The sequence below is a fragment of the Microcaecilia unicolor genome, chromosome 2 (genome assembly GCF_901765095.1).
Source record: "Microcaecilia unicolor chromosome 2, aMicUni1.1, whole genome shotgun sequence".
In the NCBI taxonomy this organism is placed as follows: Eukaryota; Metazoa; Chordata; class Amphibia; order Gymnophiona; family Siphonopidae; genus Microcaecilia; species Microcaecilia unicolor.
The window spans coordinates 117,061,368-117,085,789 of record NC_044032.1 but is presented as its reverse complement, the minus strand read 5'-3'; the positions used below and the strand labels follow the sequence as shown (position 1 = coordinate 117,085,789).

Sequence of the window (24,422 nt, the reverse complement as noted above, 5' to 3'; positions counted from 1 at the left end):
TCCTCTCCCTTCACTCTCTATCTCAGTTGATAACACCCTCATCGTCCCCGTCTCATCTGCCCGCAACCTCGGTGTCATCTTCGACTCCTCTCTCTCCTTCTCTGCGCATATCCAGCAGATAGCCAAGACCTGTCGCTTCTTCCTCTATAACATTAGCAAAATTTGCCCCTTCCTCTCCGAGCACACCACCCGAACTCTCATCCACTCTCTCATTACCTCTCGCCTTGACTACTGCAACCTACTCCTCACCGGCCTCCCACTTAGCCATCTATCCCCCTTTCAGTCCATTCAGAACTCTGCCGCACGTCTTATCTTCCGCCTGAACCGATATACTCATATCACCCCTCTCCTCAAGTCACTTCACTGGCTTCCGATCAGATACCGAATACAGTTCAAGCTTCTCCTACTCACCTACAAATGCACTCGATCTGCAGCCCCTCCTTACCTCTCTACCCTCATCTCCCCTTATGTCCCTACCCGTAGCCTCCGCTCTCAAGACAAATCCCTCCTTTCAGTACCCTCTCCAACACCGCCAACTCTAGGCTTCGCCCTTTCTGCCTCGCCTCACCCCATGCTTGGAACAAACTCCCTGAGCCCATACGCCGGGCCCCCTCCCTACCCATCTTCAAATCATTGCTCAAAGCCCACCTCTTCAATGTCGCCTTCGGCACCTAATCACTTCATCTCTTCTCAGGAAATCTCATCTACCCCAACTTGACATTTCGTCTTTTAGATTGTAAGCTCTTCTGAGCATGGACCGTCCTTATTCGTTAATTTGTACAGCACTGCGTAACCCTAGTAGCGCTCTAGAAATGTTAAGTAGTAGTAGTAGTGGTCTGTCCCATTATGGCAATACTCATGTAAGTTCCTAGTCACTTGGTTCTATGGAAACATGTTTTAATCTGATTGCTTTGCATTGCACATAGCACTTTTTTTGTAGTTTAATACTTTCTATGAGGTTTTTTATGCTTATGATGTAAAGCCTAAATTCAGGTTGAGCTCCAAGGCTCTTTCCTCCTAGTTTTGCTTTATAAGTAAATTAAGTTCATTATAAGAATACTAGTAAAAAAAAAGGCCCGTTTCAGTGAGAGATGAAACGAGCCCTAGCATAGGCGGTTGGTAGCCCAACTGTTTGGGGAGACTAAAGGGGGCGGGTTAGGGGTGGGGCCAGGGGTGGGGCCAGGGGTGGAGCTTAAATCCATAATTGTCTGATAACACGCAGAAAAAATAAATAAATAAAAATAAAAGTCACAATTAATACCTTTTATTAAATTTAGATATTAGATATGTATCATATGTCAAAGAATAAAGTGTTTGCTCAAAGCATATTCTAACCACAATCGCTCAACTGCAAAACACTATGCATAACTTTGTGCAAAAACACACTCAGAACCTTACTGTACCATAAATATTACACTGGGCAGAACCTAATACACCAATATACCACCCATAAGGAAAATGCAGACCGTCAACAATATGAAACAAGGGATCATATCATCACAATTCTCACGTAGAGCCACAAAACACCCTAATTCATGTTTAATGTGGGATAAAATGCCATAAATAAGTAAATAAATATAAACTTTTAATGCTGAGCACCTGATTCTCAAAGTGGACATATTCCAAACACTATAATGAAAATAAAATGATCTTTTCTACCTTTGTTGTCTGGTGACTTTTTCTGATCATGCTGGCCCAGTATCCGTTCTGCTGCTATCTGTCCTCAGTGCAGGTCAGGAAGTCATCCTGTTAAATATCTCCCTGGCAACCCAGGACACCTCCAGCCAACCCCCCCTACTCTCCCAGCAGTAAGGTAAACAAACCATAAACCAATTTCTACAACTGCTAGAGGGCTTTCACTGCAGCTCCTGCTGTGAGGATGGAGGTAAATCAACAATGTAATCCCCTCAGAACAGCTGGACTCCACAGCTGATCCATTCTGCTGCAGCAGGGGGAGGCTTAGCCTCTCCAAGCCTCTTATACCGGGCGCCTATGGGCCCTACCAAGGTTTTGCTGTCCTGCGAGCCTTCTGTTCCCCGGGCCCCCCTGTAGTCACCCATGGCCACCGACCCAGCTGTCCCTGAGCCCCCCCCCTCCAGGCACCTGTCTGCTGCTGGCACTCCGTGATGCGGGTTCTATCGGAAAAATGGCTGCCGAGGGGCAGGAGGAGATGGCGTTTCATCAAGTGTCAGTGCTCCGCCCTCGTCATCATCACGTAGTGACGCAAAGGTGGGGCACACACTCATGGGGAAAGCGGATATCTCGACGCCTCAACTTCCGGTGGTGGCTTCATTTAGAACGCTGGGGTTGTGAATTATGTGCGGATAGGGCGGGGCTGAGGGCGGGTCTATGAGTGACAGTGAGTGGTGCATGAGTGAGAGTGAGTGTTGCTGACAGCCTAGCCTACCAACACTGCAGGGCTTCAGTGTTTCCCTCCCACAGAGTGAGCTTCAAAATGTTGCAGGTGAGATTTATACAGATATGTCAGACTTTTGAAAGAGTGCATGGTCATAAAAAAAACATTCCTGATATCCATTTATGGTATACCAGGGCAACAAGGTGCTGAATTTTTGCTGGGTTATCCATAACTCAGTGGTTCCCAAACCTGGTCCTGGAGGCACCCCAGTCAATCAGATATTCAGGATATCCACAATGAATATTCATGAGAGATTTGCATGACCTGCCTCCACTGCATGCAGATCTCTCCAATGAATATTCATTGTGGCTATCCTGAAAGTCTGACTGGCTGGGGTGCCTCCAGGACCAGGTTTGGGAACTACTGTCATAATTCAATTTATATTTATCATTTCAGCTTCAAAGTAAAATACAAATGTTCCTATAAATCTTTGCATTCAGGTGCCCCCCCCCCCCCACACACACACACAAACGTCTTCTCAGTACCCCTATTAAAACTCATAGCAATATATTTTACTTTTATGAATGCTATCACTAGGAATTAGTATGCCTAATTAAGTTTAAAGCAGAAGCCACAGAGAGAAAACTACAAAGTAATGAGAGGCTTAAAACATTCTGCACCACAATGAGCATCTGCCTTCTAAATTTCAGAAGCCAAAATTTCAGGAATATCCAGGTAAAGAGTTAATAGATTTCAGTACAGCCTAGGGAAGTATTTCCTAACTGTGGATCACAAATCCTGCATCTGGGGCCATGTCGACTCTTGAAACAAAAAGGGCAGCAGGAGAGCAATATCAACCCACATAGACACACAGGACAGTACAACTCGGCCTGTATGACTCACCTGAAAGGTACAACCAGACTCGAGAAAGGGTAACGAAAAGGAAACTTGGTACCACGTTGGAAGAAAGTGGGAGGTCACAAGATTTTTTATTTTCCACGAAAATGGGGGCTCAGTGTGAAAAAGGTTTTGGGAAGGAACAGTCTAGGTTTTAAACTCTGACAAGGGTAGTAAATGCTGGCCAATATTAATAACCTGGCTATCAGATCCTGTTACAAGTAATGTTCATGGCAATACGTTTGCTACTGGTGACAGAAAGCAATAGATAAAAAGTTATTATTTATGTGTTATCTCCAATAAGTGCACTTATTACGGATGTTAAGTTTACTTTGGCTTGTTACCCAATGCTTATCCCATTTTCAGTCAATTACTAGTCCTAGGTTACAATTCGAGAGGTTCATTTCAGTGACCAGGTTTGATATTGTACTTTCTTGGTCTCATATCTATGAGTCTCCCTTTTATTTTGTAAAGAAAAATTTTAAGTACAAATAAAAAAGAAGCAGCTTGTAAGTCACTGGTAAATCCTAACTTCTAGTGTTAAAATAGTACACATAAGTGCAGACTCAGAAGAACTCAATACACAGAGTAAGCTTAACAGTCTTATACATTTTAAACAAACAATCCAGAATCCATATAACTTACTGTGCTTTTGTCTTTTAGAAGTTTTTCTATTATTTTAATTAGCAGGTCTTTTTGCTCAGGATCAAGACTGAAAAACAAAACAAAGAGATCATTTCTATTACAGAAGCTAAACAACAAGTTACTTTAGAGCCAAATTGTGCACTAACTGCTAGACTGAACATTGCTTTTTTCATAACATGTGAGAGATCAGAGTTAAAACCTGAAGCAATAAAAAAAAATCACCTCCTACAAAGAACATTAAAGGAGAAAGAAAATCTGTGAAAGAAAATATTTTTTAAAGCATGCACTGGTATAGCCATCCTATTTTTCCCCAAACCTTACAAATTCCCATAGCAAATGACCACAGATAAAAACTGAAGTGGCCCATTCGTTTTTGCCCAGGAAGGTTGTTTTGAGTTGTCATCATGCAGGTTACCCAGTGCAGAAGTCATTCACTGCTGTTTGCAGAAAAGGGCTCAGAACTTGGTGTGTATATGCCTGCTGTTATACCATACCTAGAAACAAATGATGTTATCTACCTTCATTCTATCATCCCTGGTAGAATCACTTTCCATACATTAAGCTTGATAGCTTTTTGCTTTACTACCTTGATTCTGCAGCTGTAGCTAAAAAGAGGAATATTTTTTCTCTAACCAATAGGACATCTACCAAAGCCCATCATAAAACCTTTTCACCTACAAGCTTTCTAGAGTGAGTGATAAGTAGAATATACAAGACACAGAAGATGATAATCAACTTTTAAGACATAACTGAATTTTGCACAGAATGATTTTTTACATTTTAAGTGACAAAGAAAACAAGAGTTCGTAAGTAAATTATTTCATTCCATAATGCTTTTCACACCTCTTCCCATAACTATCTCATTTTTCAATGTGGGAAAAACCATAGGAAACACCAATTAAAGAGAGCAGTAAGTGTTTTAAGTATTTTTTAGCACATGTATCTGGAAGCTTTTAAGCTACACTATTTGCATCTGCTGCTTTCAAGTCATTACCACTTGGCTTGCCTTTTTAATTGCCAATAATGAGGAGGGTTCTCTTCTGCAGGGCTGTTGGCACTTCCCCCAATTCAAAAACCTCTTAATTAACATTTTTATTAGTAGTCATTTTTGTTTAACTGTTTAGCATCAGGTAAAATTATCTTCCTACAGCAAGTTCAGAAGCTAAAGCCATTCTGTACCGAGGATATTAAACAAACATCCAGGTAATTCAATCAACATACAGTGGGGGAAATAAGTATTTGATCCCTTGCTGATTTTGTAAGTTTGCCCACTGACAAAGACATGAGCAGCCCATAATTGAAGGGTAGGTTATTGGTAACAGTGAGAGATAGCACATCACAAATTAAATCCGGAAAATCACATTGTGGAAAGTATATGAATTTATTTGCATTCTGCAGAGGGAAATAAGTATTTGATCCCCCACCAACCAGTAAGAGATCTGGCCCCTACAGACCAGGTAGATGCTCCAAATCAACTCGTTACCTGCATGACAGACAGCTGTCGGCAATGGTCACCTGTATGAAAGACACCTGTCCACAGACTCAGTGAATCAGTCAGACTCTAACCTCTACAAAATGGCCAAGAGCAAGGAGCTATCTAAGGATGTCAGGGACAAGATCATACACCTGCACAAGGCTGGAATGGGCTACAAAACCATCAGTAAGACGCTGGGCGAGAAGGAGACAACTGTTGGTGCCATAGTAAGAAAATGGAAGAAGTACAAAATGACTGTCAATCGACAAAGATCTGGGGCTCCACGCAAAATCTCACCTCGTGGGGTATCCTTGATCATGAGGAAGGTTAGAAATCAGCCTACAACTACAAGGGGGGAACTTGTCAATGATCTCAAGGCAGCTGGGACCACTGTCACCACGAAAACCATTGGTAACACATTACGACATAACGGATTGCAATCCTGCAGTGCCCGCAAGGTCCCCCTGCTCCGGAAGGCACATGTGACGGCCCGTCTGAAGTTTGCCAGTGAACACCTGGATGATGCCGAGAGTGATTGGGAGAAGGTGCTGTGGTCAGATGAGACAAAAATTGAGCTCTTTGGCATGAACTCAACTCGCCGTGTTTGGAGGAAGAGAAATGCTGCCTATGACCCAAAGAACACCGTCCCCACTGTCAAGCATGGAGGTGGAAATGTTATGTTTTGGGGGTGTTTCTCTGCTAAGGGCACAGGACTACTTCACCGCATCAATGGGAGAATGGATGGGGCCATGTACCGTACAATTCTGAGTGACAACCTCCTTCCCTCCGCCAGGGCCTTAAAAATGGGTCGTGGCTGGGTCTTCCAGCACGACAATGACCCAAAACATACAGTCAAGGCAACAAAGGAGTGGCTCAGGAAGAAGCACATTAGGGTCATGGAGTGGCCTAGCCAGTCACCAGACCTTAATCCCATTGAAAACTTATGGAGGGAGCTGAAGCTGCGAGTTGCCAAGCGACAGCCCAGAACTCTTAATGATTTAGAGATGATCTGCAAAGAGGAGTGGACCAAAATTCCTCCTGACATGTGTGCAAACCTCATCATCAACTACAGAAGACGTCTGACCGCTGTGCTTGCCAACAAGGGTTTTGCCACCAAGTATTAGGTCTTGTTTGCCAGAGGGATTAAATACTTATTTCCCTCTGCAGAATGCAAATAAATTCATATACTTTCCACAATGTGATTTTCCGGATTTAATTTGTGATGTGCTATCTCTCACTGTTACCAATAACCTACCCTTCAATTATAGGCTGCTCATGTCTTTGTCAGTGGGCAAACTTACAAAATCAGCAAGGGATCAAATACTTATTTCCCCCACTGTATATATCATTTTCCTGGTCTCAATAAAGAACTCATTAAAAGTCTTCAGGAATGACCATTTCTTCAAGGTTATTACTCTAATTGAACTACCAATTTAATTATTCAGTATAATATTTCATACATTTTTTTTTAATGCAAATAGGTCTTGGCCAAGAATTTACCTAACAACTGGGCTCAAATTCAACACAAAATAACATGAACAGGATACTGAACAAGATAAATTTAATTTTTGTTTTACATTTTCTAAGCATATATATGTTAATTTATATTAGAGAATGACACAGGGATGGGGACACATGGTAAACTGCACTAAATCCACAGTAATAGTAAAACCTTTTGAAGAATTACCACAGATGTGGAAGTAAAACATTTCACCACCCCATAGAACAAAAACCTTATTCCCACGGTGAAAAATATTTTAAAAAACACAAACGCATTAACCTTACGAGACTGGGAGACTGGGCATCTAAATGGCAGATGACGTTTAATGTGAGCAAGTGCAAAGTGATGCATGTGGGAAAGAGGAACCCGAATTATAGCTACGTCATGCAAGGTTCCACATTAGAAGTCCCCGACCAAGAAAGGGATCTAGGTGTCGTCATTGATGATACATTGAAACCGTCTGCTTAGAAAGCAAATAGAAGGTTAGATATTATTAGGAAAGGAATGGAAAACAAAAATGAGGATGTTATAATGCCTTTGTAATGCTCCACGGTGCGACCACACCTCAAATACTGTGTTCAATTCTGGTTGCCGCATCTCAAAAAAAAGATATAGTGGAATTAGAAAAGGTGCAGAGAAGGGCGACGAAAATGATAAAGGGGATGGGACGACTTCCCTATGAAGAAAGCCTAAAGCGGATAGGTCTCTTCAGCTTGGAGAACAGACGGCTGAGGGGAGATATGATAGAGGTGTATAAAATAGTGAGTGGAGTTGAACAGGTACACGTTAAAACGAATGCTACATACCTGTAGAAGGTATTCTCCGAGGACAGCAGGCTGATTGTTCTCACTGATGGGTGAGTCCACGGCAGCCCCTCCAAATCGGAACACTTTCTAGCTGCCTTTCAGGAGAGGGAGTGGGATCAGAAGGGAGACCCTCAGACTACTCGTCAGAGAAATATCTGATGTCTTCTTCCTCTTCCCACGAGGCCTCACCATCGGTGTCAGACACAAGTTCACGGACCTGTGTCTGCAACCGTGCCCGGCTCGACTCCGTGGAACCACGGCCACGGTGGGAGCGTCGAGAGGTAGACTCCCTCGCCTGCACCGGCGAAGCTCCCTCCGCCGACGTCGTCGGGGAGCCTTCCTGGGAGGCTACCGCACTCGGTACCGCAAGCGGCACCGATGTCGGAGACCCCGGGCAATGGGCCAGCCGGCGCCTCGCTCGACGGTACCGGTGGCGCAAGCACCCCCGGTACCGGAGGGGTAGGGCGCAACAGCTCTCCCAGAATCTCTGGGAGAACGGCCCGGAGGCTCTCGTGCAGAGCGGCTGTGGAAAAAGACATGGAAGCCGATGCAGGAGTCGATGTCAGAACCTGTTCCAGGCGTGGAGGCTGTTCCGGGCTGTCCAAAGGGGAGCGCATCGACACCTCTTGAACAGAGGGCGAGCGGTCCTCTCAGTGCCGATGCTTACTGGGTGCCGACTCCCTCGGCGACCCAGAGCTCTCGGTGCCGACACGGGAAGGGGACCGGTGACGATGCTTCTTCGATTTTTTGGAACGAAGCACGTCACTGGAGCTTCCCGGCACCGACGAGGACGTAGAATCCAGCCGTCTCTTCCTCGGGGCCGAGGCCGAAGAAGGTCGGTCTCGGGGGGGCTGTACCGCAGGAGCCCTCAGGGTAGGGGGAGACCCACCCGAAGGCTCACCGCCACCAGCAGGGGAATGGACAGCCCTCACCTGCACTCCAGACTAAGCACCACCGTCCGACGACATCAGCAGACGAGGAGGTCTCGACACCACCGACGCCGATGCAACCCTCCGATGTCCCCCCGATGCAGAGGGCCGATGCCTCGATGCACTCGATGCAATCGGGGGCGAGGATGAAGGTCCGGGCGCCGACGACGTCGAAACAGTCGATACTCCCGGTGCCGATGCAGACGAAGAGCCCGAGAACAAAACGTTACACTGGGCTAATCTCGCTACCTGAGTCCGCTTTTGCAAAAGAGAACACAGACTACAGGCCTGAGGGCAGTGCCCAGCCTGTCAGTGAGCGACATTACCCGGGCGCACTAGGTGCACTTCTTGAAGCCGCTGGAAGACTTCGATGTCATGGGCGGAAAAATCGCGCCGACGAAATCAAAACTCGAAATGGTGAAAATGGCACCGCAAAAATAGGGGGAAGAAAAACTTCGACCGAGGCCTAAATAGGGCCTACCCCGACGACGAAAGAAAACTTACCAGGGCAAAACTAGAAGTACGGGAAGGGAGAAAACCATAAAGGTCTCCTTCCGGCACCTTTTTTTTTTTTTTTTTTAGAACGAAGTCGATAAACGACGCGCGAGGTCAACTTTGGGGCGCGAACGGCGAAACATGACCGTACCGAGCGCGGACAAAAGAAGACTGGCCGGCACGAGCCGGTTCGGGCGGGAAGACGGCCGCGCATGCGCGGTGCGCATCGGCGCACGAGGACTAGCAAAGGACTTTGCTAGAAAGTGTTCCAATTGGAGGGGCTGCCGTGGACGTCACCCATCAGTGAGAACAAGCAGCCTGCTTGTCCTCGGAGAAACATCTGTTTACGCTTTCCAAAAATACTGGGACTAGGGGGCATGTGATGAAGCTACAAAGGGAAAATTAGGTTCTTACCTTGGTAATTTTCTTTCAATCCCAGCAGATGAATCCATTACGAATGGGTTGTGTCCACCTACCAGCAGGGGAAGATAGAGAACACTGAAAACCATAGTGCCTCCTGGATGGCTAGCTCCATCTGCCTCTCAGTATTTGAAGCTTCCAAAGCAGTGTTAAACCGCAAAGTGGCATAACATGAACTTTCCTCACAGAACAGGAGCAATAACACAAAGGAGGGACGAACTCAACCTCCTGTAGTAGAACAGAAATCCTGGAGACTGTTTTCCAACTTCTCCCAATGAGGGAACATGTCTGCAGGAAAAACTGAACACAAAACAGAGTCAATCAGGGAGGGATCATGGATTCATCTGCTGTGACTAAAGGAAAGAAAATTACCAAGGTAAGAACTTAATTTTCCCTTCCTTGTCATCAGCAACAGATGAATCCATTACGAATGGGATGTATCAAAGCAATCCCTAGATAGGGCGAGAACAAGCCACACCACGCGCCAGCACTTGTGCTCCAAAAAGCACGTCCCTCCTGGCAGCCACATCCAGCCTGTAATGACGGGCAAAAGAGAGCTTAGAAGCCCAAGTAGCAGCACTACATCTCTTGAAGAGAGAGTGCTCCCATCTCAGCCCAAGAGGAAGAAATCGCTCTTGTTGAATGTGCCTTAGAAACGTCAGGCAGAGGCCGGCCAGATAGCAGATATGCAGAAAAAATGGCTTCCTTAAGCCAACGGGCTATAGTGGCTTTAGACGCTGTGAGAAAAGTTAGAGGCAACAGCTACAGAGGTACTCCGGAGGTCCAGAAGAGTGGAAAAGGCAGGGAAAGAACGAACCAATGTGCCTGCATCCACATAGAAGAGAGTGGGAAAGGCAGAGACAGGGCAAACCTATATGCCTGCATTCACATAAGGGGAAGGGTAAGGCAGGGAAAGGGCTATGTGCCTTTAAAGTGGAGCAGCAATAGCCACAACACCCCTGCAACAACTGGCAAAAGCACAGAAGCCAGCCCAGGCAGATTCTTGAAGGAGCTGAATAAGCTGCGTCCAACCCTGCTAGGAGATAGAGAATACTGAGAGGCAGATGGAGCTAGCCGTCCAGAAGGCACTATGATTTTCAGTGTTCTCTATCTCCCCCTGCTGGTAGGTGGACACAACCCATTCGTAATGGATTCATCTGCTGCTGATGACAAGGAAGTAGTAAATTTAAAACGAATTGGAGAAAATTGTTCTTCACTCAACGTGTAATTAAACTCTGGAATTCGTTGCCAGAGAATGTGGTAAAGGCGGTTAGCTTAGTGGAGTTAAAAAAAGGTTTGGACGGATTCCTAAAGGAAAAGTCCATAGACCATTATTAAATTGGACTTGGGGAAAATCCACTATTTCTGGGATAAGCATCATAAAATGTATTGAACTTTTTTTGGCATCTTGCCAGGTATTGTGACCTGGATTGGCCACTGTTGGAAACAGAATGCTGGGCTTGATGGACCTTTGGTCTGTCCCAGTATGGCAATACTTATGTAACCACTACTGCTGGTCCAATTCTGCTCCAGCATGTTTGATTTCCCCACCTACACCTCCTCCCCATGCAGAGAGAGTCAGACCCCGTGAGATGGACCAACTCCAAGCATGACCCGGCCTAGGCCTTGTCCTGCAGGCTCCAGTCACTCCAATAGCAATATACTCCAGTCTGCACACCCCATGCCCACTGTTACTCTACAGTAACACTGTGTATGGGGTGTACAGACTGGAGCATCACTCACAGTGCAGAGCAGATCCAGCTGTCACAAACCTGTTGCCCTCCTGGGTTCCTATCCTCAGTGGGGGCCATCTCTCACCCTCCAGCAGTCACTAAGAGGAGTGCAGGGAGCCCCAGCTGAGGAGCCAGGGATCATCCCCGAATGGACTTCAGCACTATTCTGGAAATTTGTATGCCCTCCTCCGGCCCTCTGGGTGTTGGGACTCTAGCTCCTGCCGCTCCGGAGGATGGAGAGACGGGCTGTCTACACCCTGGTGAAGCCCTTCGGGACCTGCCTTCTTTGCACACAGTCAGAAGTATCCCCAACTTCTAAGCATGGCGTCACACGAAGAGGACCCTTCGTCACATGAACAGTTGTAGAAGTGCACAGCAAGTGGCTATACGATTACTGTGGTGGCAGCAAGATAGCGGAGTAAGGGAGATGGAAGGACTAGGAACTGGGAGGTTGGAGACCTGATAGTAAGGCTTATTGACCTATTAAGAATAAAAATATTATAGTTGTATCTCTACCTGCGCTTTTCCTCCACCTCTGCTCTTCCCAGCCAGGTGTTGCCAGTGCTACATCCGTCCACTCAGAGGTGCGCCGGGCCAGAGCAACATGGCAGGTGTTGGATTACATAATGATATTCAGTAGTGTTTTTCTCAAAGGGGGCTATTGATGATGTAGCAGAAGAAGATATAATTTCTACAGTAGAATTTAATCATTCAGAAGAATTACTAGCAACAGGACACAAGGGGGACTGAGTTGTTATCTTCCAACACGAGAAGGAGAACAAAACCCATTCTCACAGCAGAGGAGAGTACAATATTTTCAGTGTTGACAGGGCCTCTCCTCCAATCCCTGGCAATGCACCCAAAACTGCCTCTTCCCCGTCTGATATGATGCACTTAGGACTGGAAGAGCTGCATGCTACCCCTGGCCCTGACCAATGGAGGCCAGCTGTCCACCTGCGATAGCCGCTGCTGCTGCTACAGACCCAACACACAGCCAAGTAAGGACCTGTAGCAGCAAGGAGGGACCAGCGCCCCTTGCAAGAAGGGGCACTTAGCACCATGAGCTCACTCAGCAAGTCAGCCCCTGCCAGTAGTGCGTCTCCCCATCTTGCAAACTGTAGATCTCCAACAACCTGCGAACTGTCCCCCACGGGGATGGCAGATATGATCCTGCTGGCTCCAGTGATCAGCTTAATTATATAATAAGTTTCCTAGTTCTGATCAGACTTACTACTTTTGATTAATGAATTGGTCTGTTCATTTGTATCAAATAAGTTCATTGGATTTGTAATTAACTGCTGTTTTTGATTAATTCACTAAATTATTCTTGATTAACTTATTGGTGTTATTTTAATTAATTTTTACTAATTCATTGGAGGTTTGTTTGTCTGGGGGAGGTTGTTCTTTTTTGGGGGGTTTTGTTTTTACTGAAAACCACATTTTTTAAAATATTGTAAATTAAAAAAATAAAATAAATCGCATGACGATTCCAAGAGTTGATTTAAATCATTGGGATGCAAAATTTTAATTTTCTCCCTTTCTCCTTTAGATTTGAGATAAGTACATAAGTAATGCCACACTGGGAAAAGACCATGGGTCCATCGAGCCCAGCATCCTGTCCACGACAGCGGCCAATCCAGGCCAAGGGCACCTAGCAAGCTTCCCCATAAAACATCTTTTCTCTCCCCCTCCCACCCTTCTCCAGAGCTGGCTAGGTCAGAGATGAACATTTTTTTGCCATTTTTAATATACTTTTGGATATGCACATTTTTAATCTATGTGCCTGGCAGGAGAGGGCAGCAAATTAAGCAAATCTTAAAATGCATTCAAAATACTAGACAAGCACTTCCTAGATTAATTGCTTTAGAAGTAGATTGGAATACGTTGCCTTTATGTTTAAAGGCTGATCCAGACTTGTGTATTTCAAGAGGCCATTGAGGGAATACTTATTTCATTTGGCTTTTTTTTTCTGCCTTCTTGATTTTGTGGTGCTCTTAGCACACAGACTCATTCTAAGTTGATATTTTGCTGCTACTATGGGTTCTCATTGCCTGAATTTCCCATTGTTTTGTGTTTTTATTATGTATTTGTTTATATTTCTACCTTAGATAAGAGCAGTGTATAAATAAATAATTCTATTCTATTACTGAAATGGTGCATGCATCAGGTTTTTGTTTTCATGAACAATGTGGTTTTTTTTGTGTATGTGTACCATATTGATAGGAAAGGCTCTAAGTTGAAGTGTTCTGGTATGGTGAAGCACAAACGTCTAGTGAAATGCCCTGCCTCTCTGAGTGCAGTAGCCTCTAAAGCAGTACGCTGAGAATCAGTGAAGTCGAGATTCAGAAGATTCCACTTCTGGCTCTGCCATTGATACTCCTTCCTTGCAATCTTTGTGCAAGTCACTTCGTACTTGAGGCAATGGAGGGCAAACTTAAATAAGCTCTGTAGGGCAGAGGAATACCACTATACCTGACATATAACTCATCTTCAACCCTGGTTTCCAAAAGGGAATAATCCATAAAAACTAGATACAATTCTAGTCCTCGCACACCATGCACAGTCACATTTTTCCCCACACCTTTCTCTACCACCAGACTGACAAACTCCAGTGTGACACGAGTGCAAATTTCATTCCCGTCCCAATGAGCTCTATCTGATCCCATCCACACAAGCCTCAAAGAATTATGATTTTATATCTAAATCATTTTATTAAAGTATAAAAATAATGTTCTGCAAAACTGTCGCTTTATAAATCACAAATACAGAGCAAGGATCAACTATACCCGTTTCCTCTCCACCATCAGAAAACAACCAGCCAAATTACTACAGAATGCTACATAGAAAATTCATGCTAACAGAATACCTCGGACACACACACAGAACACAAATTCCAAATACATAACAACTGAACAAAAATCAAAAACATGAATTTTATTTATTTGTTGTATTTGTATCCCACATTTTCCCACCTATTTGCAGGCTCAATGTGGCTTACATAATGCCGTAAAGCGAATGCTACATACCTGTAGAAGGTATTCTCCGAGGACAGCAGGCTGATTGTTCTCACTGATGGGTGACGTCCACGGCAGCCCCTCCAATCGGAATCTTCACTAGCAAAAGCCTTTGCTAGCCCTCGCGCGACGATGCGCACCGCACATGCGTGGCCGTCTTCCCGCTCGAAACCGGCTCGTGCCGGCCAGTCTCATATGTAGCAAGACAAAGAGAAGGGAAGACACAACTCCAAAGGGGAGGCGGGCGGGTTTGTGAGAACAATCAGACTGCTGTCCTCGGAGAATACCTTCTACAGGTATGTAGCATTCGCTTTCTCCGAGGACAAGCAGGCTGCTTGTTCTCACTGATGGGGTATCCCTAGCCCCCAGGCTCACTTAAAACAACAAACAAGGTCAATTGGGCCTCGCAATGGCGAGGACATAACTGAGATTGACCTAACCATTTATCCAACTAACTGAGAGTGCATCCTGGAACAGAATAAACATGGGCCTAGGGTGGCGGAGTTGGATTCTATACCCCGAACAGATTCTGAAGCACTGACTGCCCGAACCGACTGTCGCGTCGGGTATCCTGCTGCAGGCAGTAATGAGATGTGAATGTGTGGACAGATGACCACCTCGCAGCTTTGCAAATCTCTTCAATAGTGGCTGACTTCAAGTGGGCTACCGACGCTGCCATGGCTCTAACATTATGAGCCGTGACATGACCCTCAAGAGCCAGCCCAGCCTGGGCGTAAGTGAAGGAAATGCAATCTGCTAGCCAATTGGATATGGTGCGTTTCCCCACAGCCACTCCCCTCCTGTTGGGATCAAAAGAAACAAACAATTGGGCGGACTGTCTGTTGGGCTGTGTCCGCTCCAGATAGAAGGCCAATGCTCTCTTGCAGTCCAATGTGTGCAGCTGACGTTCAGCAGGGCAGGAATGAGGACGGGGAAAGAATGTTGGCATGACAATTGACTGGTTCAGATGGAACTCCGACACAACCTTTGGCAAGAACTTAGGGTGAGTGCGGAGGACTACTCTGTTATGATGAAATTTGGTGTAAGGGGCCTGGGCTATCAAGGCCTGCAGCTCACTGACTCTACGAGCTGAAGTAACTGCCACCAAGAAAATGACCTTCCAGGTCAAGTACTTCAGATGGCAGGAGTTCAGTGGCTCAAAAGGAGGTTTCATCAGCTGGGTGAGAACGACATTGAGATCCCATGACACTGTAGGAGGCTTGACAGGGGGCTTTGACAAAAGCAAACCTCTTATGAAGCGAACAACTAAAGGCTGTCCTGAGATCGGCTTACCTTCCACACGGTAATGGTATGCACTGATTGCACTAAGGTGAACCCTTACAGAGTTGGTCTTGAGACCAGACTCAGACAAGTGCAGAAGGTATTCAAGCAGGGTCTCTGTAGGACAAGAGTGAGGATCTAGGGCCTTGCTGTCACACCAGACGGCAAACCTCCTCCATAGAAAGAAGTAACTCCTCTTAGTGGAATCTTTCCTGGAAGCAAGCAAGATGCGGGAGACACCCTCTGACAGACCCAAAGAGGCAAAGTCTACGCTCTCAACATCCAGGCCGTGAGAGCCAGAGACCGGAGGTTGGGATGCAGAAGCCCCCCTTCGTCCTGTGTGATGAGGGTCGGAAAACACTCCAATCTCCACGGTTCTTCGGAGGACAACTCCAGAAGAAGAGGGAACCAGATCTGACGCGGCCAAAAAGGAGCAATCAGAATCGTGGTGCCTCGGTCTTGCTTGAGTTTCAACAAAGTCTTCCCCACCAGAGGTATGGGAGGATAAGCATACAGCAGACCCTCCCCCCAGTCCAGGAGGAAGGCATCCGATGCCAGTCTGCCGTTGGCCTGAAGCCTGGAACAGAACTGAGGGACTTTGTGGTTGGCTCGAGATGCGAAGAGATCTACCAAGGGGGTGCCTCACACCTGGAAGATCTGTCGCACTACACGGGAATTGAGCGACCACTCGTGAGGTTGCATAATCCTGCTCAACCTGTCGGCCAGACTGTTGTTTACGCCTGCCAGATATGTGGCTTGGAGCACCATGCCGTGACGGCGAGCCCAGAGCCACATGCTGACGGCTTCCTGACACAAGGGGTGAGATCCGGTGCCCCCCTGCTTGTTGATGTAATACATGGCAACCTGGTTGTCTGTCTGAATTTGGATAATTTGGTGGGACAGCCGATCTCTGAAAGCCTTCAGAGCGTTCCAGACCGCTCGTAACTCCAGAAGATTGATCTGCAGATCGCGTTCCTGGAGGGACCAGCTTCCTTGGGTGTGAAGCCCATCGACATGAGCTCCCCACCCCAGGAGAGACGCATCCGTGGTCAGCACTTTTTGTGGCTGAGGAATTTGGAAAGGACGTCCCAGAGTCAGATTGGACCAAATCGTCCACCAATACAGGGATTTGAGAAAACTCGTGGACAGGTGGATCACGTCTTCTAGATCCCCAGCAGCCTGAAACCACTGGGAAGCTAGGGTCCATTGAGCAGATCTCATGTGAAGGCGGGCCATGGGAGTCACATGAACTGTGGAGGCCATGTGGCCCAGCAATCTCAACATCTGCCGAGCTGTGACCTGCTGGGACGCTCGCACCCGCGAGACGAGGGACAACAAGTTCTTGGCTCTCGCCTCTGGGAGATAGGCACAAGCTGTCCGAGAATCCAGCAGAGCTCCTATGAATTCGAGTTTCTTCACTGGGAGAAGGTGGGACTTGGGATAATTTATCACAAACCCCAGTAGCTCCAGAAGGCGAATAGTCATCTGCATGGACTGTAGAGCTCCTGCCTCGGATGTGTTCTTCACCAGCCAATCGTCGAGATATGGGAACACGTGTACCCCCAGTCTGCGAAGTGCCGCTGCTACTACAGCCAAGCACTTCGTGAACACTCTGGGCGCAGAGGCGAGCCCAAAGGGTAGCACACAGTACTGGAATTGACGTGTGCCCAGCTGAAATCGCAGATACTGTCTGTGAGCTGGCAGTATCGGGATGTGCGTGTAGGCGTGCTTCAAGTCCAGAGAGCATAGCCAATCGTTTTGCTGAATCATGGGGAGACGGGTGCCCAGGGAAAGCATCCTGAACTTTTCCTTGACCAGATATTTGTTCAGGGCCCTTAGGTCTAGGATGGGACGCATCCCCCCTGTTTTCTTTTCCACAAGGAAGTACCTGGAATAGAATCCCAGCCCTTCCTGCCCGGATGGCACAGGCTCGACCGCACTGGCGCTGAGAAGAGCGGAGAGTTCCTCTGCAAGTACCTGCTTGTGTTGGAAGCTGTAAGACTGAGCTCCGGGTGGACAATTTGGAGGTTTTGAGGCCAAATTGAGGGTGTATCCTTGCCGGACTATTTGGAGAACCCACTGATCGGAGGTTATGAGAGGCCACCTTTGGTGAAAAACTTTCAACCTCCCTCCGACTGGCAGGTCGCCCGGCACTGACACTTGGATGTCGGCTATGTTCTGCTGGAGCCAGTCAAAAGCTCGTCCCTTGCTTTTGCTGGGGAGCCGAGGGGCCTTGCTGAGGCGCACGCTGCTGACGAGAGCGAGCGCGCTGGGGCTTAGCCTGAGCCTCAGGCTGTCGAGAAGGAGGATTGTACCTATGCTTACCAGAAGAGTAGGGAACAGTCTTCCTTCCCCCAAAAAATCGTCTACCTGTAGAGGTAGAGGCTGAAGGCTGCCGGCGGGAGAACTTGTCGAAAGCGGTGTCCCGCTGGTGGAGCTGCTCTACCACCTGCTCGACTTTCTCTACAAAAATATTATCCGCACGGCAAGGCGAGTCAACAATCCACTGCTGGATCCTATTCTCCAGGTCGGAGGCACGCAGCCATGAGAGTCTGCGCATCACCACACCTTGAGCAGCGGCCCTGGACGCAACATCAAAGGTGTCATACACCCCTCTGGCCAGGAATTTTCTGCACACCTTCAGCTGCCTGACCACCTCCTGAAATAGCTTGGCTTGCTCAGGGGGGAGCTTGTCCACCAAGCCCGCCAACTGCCGCACATTGTTCCGCATGTGTATGCTCGTGTAGAGCTAGTAAGACTGTATTTTGGCCACGAGCATAGAAGAATGGTAGGCCTTCCTCCCAAAGGAGTCTAAGGTTCTAGAGTCCTTGCCCGGGGGCGCCGAAGCATGTTCCCTAGAACTCTTAGCCTTCTTTAGGGCCAAATCCACAACTCCAGAGTTGTGAGGCAACTGAGTGCGCATCAGCTCTGGGTCCCCATGGATCCGGTACTGGGACTCGATCTTCTTGGGAATGTGGGGATTACTTAATGGCTTGGTCCAGTTCACCAGCAATGTCTTTTTGAGGACATGATGCATGGGTACTGTGGACGCTTCCTTAGGTGGAGAAGGATAGTCCAGGAGCTCAAACATTTCAGCCCTGGGCTCGTCCTCCACAACCACCGTGAAGGGGATGGCCGTAGACATCTCCCGGACAAAGGCCGCAAAAGACAGACTCTCAGGAGGAGAAAGCTGCCTTTCAGGGGAGGGAGTGGGATCAGAAGGTAGGCCATCAGACTCCTCGTCAGAGAAATATCTGATGTCCTCCTCCTCCTCCCACGAGGCCTCACCATCGGTATCAGACACAAGTTCACGGACCTGTGTCTGAAGCCGTGCCCGGCTCGACTCCGTGGAACCACGGCCACGGTGGGAGCGTCGAGAGGTAGACTCCCTCGCCCGCACCGGCGAAGCTCCCTCTGCCGACGTAGTCGGGAAGCCTTCCTGGGAGGCTACCGCACTCGGTACCGCAAGCAGCACCGACGTCGGAGACCTCACCCCGGGCAAGGAGCCAGCCGGCGCCTCACTCGACGGTACCGGTGGCGCAAGCACCCCCGGTACCGGAGGGGAAGGGCAAAACAGCTCTCCCAGGATCTCTGGGAGGACGGCCCGGAGACTCTCGTGCAGAGCGGCTGTGGAGAAAGACGTGGAAGCCGATGCAGGTGTCGATGTCAGAGTCTGTTCCGGGCGTGGAGGCTGTTCCGGGCTGTCCAGAGTGGAGCGCATCGACACCTCTTGAACAGAGGGTGAGCGGTCCTCTCGGTGCCGATGCCTACTGGGTGCCGACTCCCTCGGCGACCCAGAGCTCTCGGTGCCGATACGAGAAGGGGACCGGTGTCGATGCTTCTTCGACTTCTTGGAACGAAGCATGTCACCGGAGCTTCCCGGCACCGATGAGGAGGACGTAGAATCCAGCCGTCGCTTCCTCGGGGCCGAGGCCGAAGAAGGTCGGTCTCGGGAAGGGGGGGGGGCTGTACCGCAGGAGCCCTCAGGGTAGGGGGAGACCCACCCGAAGGCTCACCGCCACCAGCAGGGGAATGGACAGCCCTCACCTGCACTCCAGTCGAAGCACCACCGTCCGACGACATCAGCAGAAGTGGAGGTCCCGGTACCACCGACGCAGCCTTCCAATGTCTCAGCCCCGATGCAGAGGGTCGATGCCTCGGTGCACTCGATGCAGTCACGGCCGAGGACGGAGGTCTAGACGCTGTCGACGCTGATGCACTCGATACTCCCGGTGCTGATGCCAACGAAGAGCCCGAGAACAAAACGTTCCACTGGGCCAATCTCGCTACCTGAGTCCGCTTTTGTAAAAGGGCGCACAGACTACAGGCCTGCGGGCGGTGCCCAGCCCCCAGACACTGAAGACACGACGCGTGCCTGTCAGTGAGCGAGATTACCCGGGCGCACTGGGTGCACTTCTTGAAGCCGCTGGGAGACTTCGATGACATGGGCGGAAAAATCACGCCGGCGATGTCAAAACTCGTAATTGCGTAAGGCACCAAAAAGAGGGGGAGAAAAAATTCGACCCGAGGCCTCAAAAGGGCCTACCCCGAAGACGAAAAGAAACTTACCAGGGCAAAAACTGGAAATAGAGGAAAGGGATTAAGACCGAAAAGGTCTTCTTCCGAAATCCTTTTTTTTTTTTTTTTGCGAAAAGTCAAAAGAGACGCACGAGGTCAACTAAAGGGGCGCGAATGGTGTAACACGACCGTACCGAGCGCGGACAAAAGAAGACTGGCCGGCACGAGCCGGTTTCGGGCGGGAAGACGGCCGCGCATGCGCGGTGCGCATCGGCGCGCGAGGGCTAGCAAAGGCTTTTGCTAGTGAAGATTCCGATTGGAGGGGCTGCCTTGGACGTCACCCATCAGTGAGAACAAGCAGCCTGCTTGTCCTCGGAGAATGGCGATTGCCATTTCTGGATTGAGAAATACAAAATGGTTCTTAAGTGACAGAGTAGATTAAGCAATTAACTGTAGCGAGTTCATTTCTGGCATGAGAAATAGAGTGGTATTGCTATAGAGTTCATGAGTGACAGGGAAAGTTAAGCAATCAAGTGTAGAGAGTTCATTTCTGGAATGAGAAGTAGAGTGGTATAATGATAAAGTTCATTAGTGCCAAAGTACAGTTAAGCAATCCAGTTTCGAGAGTTCAGTTTTGTCCCGTTCTGGTATGGGTTTCGTTGTCTGGTATTTAGGATGGATCATAGTGGTATGCCTTTTCGAACAAATTGGTTTTTAATAACTTTCGGAAGTTTGTTAGGTCGTGTATTGTTTTGATGGCAGTCGGCAGGGCAAATTAAACCAAATTAATTAAAGTAATTAAACCAAAATCCAAAGAAGCCACACCCTGCATGTAGCACAACACCAAAGAAATAGAAAGAGATGCAAAATATAAAAATCACCCATGCCAGGGATAGTGTTAAGGGAATGCAACTAGGGCAACTGCCCCTGGATAGAGAGAGCCCTAAGCCTGCTGGAAGCTGAGAAGGCAGTAGAACATGGGGGAAGGCAGACTGTCGTTCAAAAACACATGGTTCAAAACAAGGTATCTTTCAAAGTTATCACCAAAACAGGAAAGATGGGGTATCCCGAGCGCGACATTGCAATAGAGGCCATAGTAGACCATGAGGTGTATTTTCAAAGCACTTAGCCTTCCAAACTTCCATAGGTTTCTATGGAACTTTGGAAGGCTAAGTGCTTTGAAAATAAGCCCCCATATGTCTTTAAATAAAAATCAGACAAAAATTGCTAATTAACACTGTCAACTGCTAAGCAAGAAATAAATAAGAACAACAAACAGTTTGAAATGTCTGTATGTGAATGCCAGAAGCCTAAGAAATAAGATGGGAGAGATATTGCACCAATGAAAAATTAAATAGGCATCTCTGAGACCTGGTGGGACACTGTCATACCAGGGTATATAAATGATATCGTAGTGATAGGCAGGATCGGATTGGTGGAGGGTTAGGATTGTATGTTAAGGAGTGCCTTGAATCAAATTGATTGAAAATTCTGCAGGAAACAAAACATATCTTGGAATCCCTATGGATGTGTAAAGGAAAAAAGGAGAGTGATAGAAGTGTAGTACCGTCCACCTAGCCAGGATGAACAGACAGATGAAGAAATGTTATCAGAAATTAGGTAGGCTAACAAACTGGGCAACACAATAATAATGGGTGATTTCAATTACCTCAATATTGACTGGATAAATGTAACATCGGGGAATGCTAGGGAGGTAAAATTCCTTGACGAAATCAAGGACTGCTTTATGGTGCAGCTGGTAAAGGAGCCAACAAGAGGAGTAAAAATTCTAGATCCAGTCCTTAGTGGAGCACATGATCTGATGCAGGAGATAATGGCGCTGGGGCCACTTGATAACAGCGATCATAATATTTGATATCAGCACACAGGAAATCCAATACAACAGCAATTAACTTTCAAACAGAAGACTATGATAAAATGAAAAGAACGGTTAAAAAAAAAAAAAAAAAAAAAGAGGAACAGCTATGAAGGTCAGAAATTTGCATCAAGTGGGATGCTGTTCAAAAATGCTATCCAGGAAGCCCAGGACATATATACACCGTGTATTTAAAAAAGTAGCAAGGAAGACCAAGCAACAGCCAGTATGGTTAAAATGTGAGGTGAAAAAAGCTATTAGAGCTAAAAGAAAATCATTCACAAAATGCAAAAAGGATCCGACTGAAAATAATAAGAAACAGCATAAGGAACAGCAAGTCAAATGCAAAGTGCAGATAAGGAAGGCAAAGACTGAAGCACATCAACACCCCCCCCCCCCCCCCCACTCCGGGCACTTCAACTCCCTCGCCACCCGCAGCTGCCAGTGGTAACGCTGTCTGGCCACTGCTGCTTCTCCTGTTGAGCAGCAGTGGCCGCTACAAAAAGAAAAAAAAAGTGATAAATGTTTTTAAATCCAGTCCAAATCATTCGCAAATGCCCGAGTCTTACAACGCAGTCTCTGCAGCCGCTCCTCCTCTCACCTGTCACATCGCTGCGCTCCTCCTGGGTCTTACTCCAGGGGCAGTGACGTGGAGGCGAGAGAAGGAGCGGCTGCAGAGACTGCGTTATAAGACTCGGGCATTTGCGAATGATTTGGGCTGGGTTTAAAAACATTTATCGCTTTTTTTCCTTTTGTAGCGGCCGCTGCTGCTCAACAGGAGAATCGTTTTTCATTATCAACATTAACTCCCCCCCCCCCCCTCACCCTCCCCGTCTTCCCCTCCCCATTGCCCATCTCCCTCCAACCCCTCCCTTTATTCCCCTTCAATTTATATCATTATTCAGTATATAGTCTAAATGAACCCATTCCACTGCTTCTGGGTTATATATCCCCCTACGTCAGTCAGTCTGTCAGCATTTCCAATGCTGAGACCACTCTAACTTTCGCTATCCAATTGTAAATGGTCGGACCCCCAGCCTGTTTCCAGTACGAAGCAATAGTGGTCTTCGCCGTCACCTAAGTATCTTATGCTTTTTCAGGCAGCAAGAATTTTGCTAGTTTTTCAAATTTTCTAACTGAAATATTTTATTAGCATATAAGAAGAGTCACTTTTTTTGCTTGACACACCAATACTGTTTTTTTTTTTTGTCCTGTTTTGGGAAAAAGAGTTTTACAAAAACACCTAATTGTAATTGACAAAGAAATTAATAAAAATTGATTTATAAAGGTTAGGTATACTTGAAGATCTTTATGAATAATCTAGAGCAGTATTTCCCCAAATAATATGCCACAGCTCACGTGTGTGCTTTCAGGACTAATAAGGTATAGCACGGGAAGTAATCACTGCTTGATTTCTCAGGTCCAGAGCAGCACATGGGTAATTCCTCTCACTTCTCAAACATGCAGAAATCCCTTTCTGAGAACATGTTTAGTCACAAATACATCTCCTTCTCAGACAGTGGTGTGCTGGTAAATTTTTAACAACAGGCTCTCTCCCCGGTTCACCTCGGCGCCCCCCCCCCCCCCACCTCTGCGCCCCCCCCCCAAAAATTGCAGAGCTGGCAACAGCCAATGGGGGGGGGGGGGGGGGGGCAATGCATTACTCTCTGCAAGAAAAAAAAAATTAAATGATCCCAGGCTCCAATCTAATTCATGTTTAATGTGGGATAAAATGCCATAAATAAGTAAATAACTATAAACTTTTAATGTTGAGCACCTGATTCTCAAAGGGAACATATTCCAAACACTATAATGAAAATAAATGATTTTTTTTCTACCTTTGTTGTCTGGTGACTGTTTTTCTGATCATGCTGGCCCAGTATCCGATTCTGCTGCTATCTGTCCTCTTAACTCCGTTTCCAGGGCTTCCTTTCCATTTATTTCTTTCCTTTCCTCTTCATTTCTGGTCCTCAGCTTCTGCCTATTTTCTTCATCCATGTGCATTTTTTCTCCTCTCTTCCTTTTCCCTTATCTTATCTCCTTCCTCACTCTTCCCTCCCCTCCATCCATGTCCAGCATTTATTCTCTTTCCCCTCCTCTCCCCCTGCCCTCCATCCACCCATGGCCAGCAATGACACTCCTCTCCCCTGCCCAGCATGCACCCATACCCAGCGACCCTTCTCTCCCCTGCCCTCCATCCACCCATGGCCAGCGACCCTTCTCTCCCCTGCCCTCCATCCACCCATGGCCAGCGACCCTTCTCTCCCCTGCCCTCCATCCACCCATGGCCAGCAGTGACCCTCCTCTCCCCTGCCCTCCATCCACACATGTCCAGCAGTGACCCTCCTTTCCCCTGCCCTCCATCCACCCATGCCCAGCAGTGACCCTCCTTTCCCCTGTCCTCCATCCACCCATGCCCAGCAGTGACCCTCCTCTCCTCTGCCCTCCATCCACCCATGCCCAGCAGTGACCCTCCT

General features: G+C 47.5%; 1 protein-coding gene across 1 annotated transcript in view; it reads right to left on the bottom strand.

Moving 5' to 3' along the window:
* Nucleotides 1–24,422, bottom strand: part of AP3B1 (adaptor related protein complex 3 subunit beta 1) — a 1,191,861-nt gene that overhangs the window by 1,023,319 nt on the left and 144,120 nt on the right. Inside the window, exon 6 of the mRNA XM_030193246.1 lies at nt 3,899–3,965. Within this exon, the coding sequence (XP_030049106.1) occupies nt 3,899–3,965 (67 nt within the window). The remainder of the gene's footprint in view (nt 1–3,898; nt 3,966–24,422) is intronic.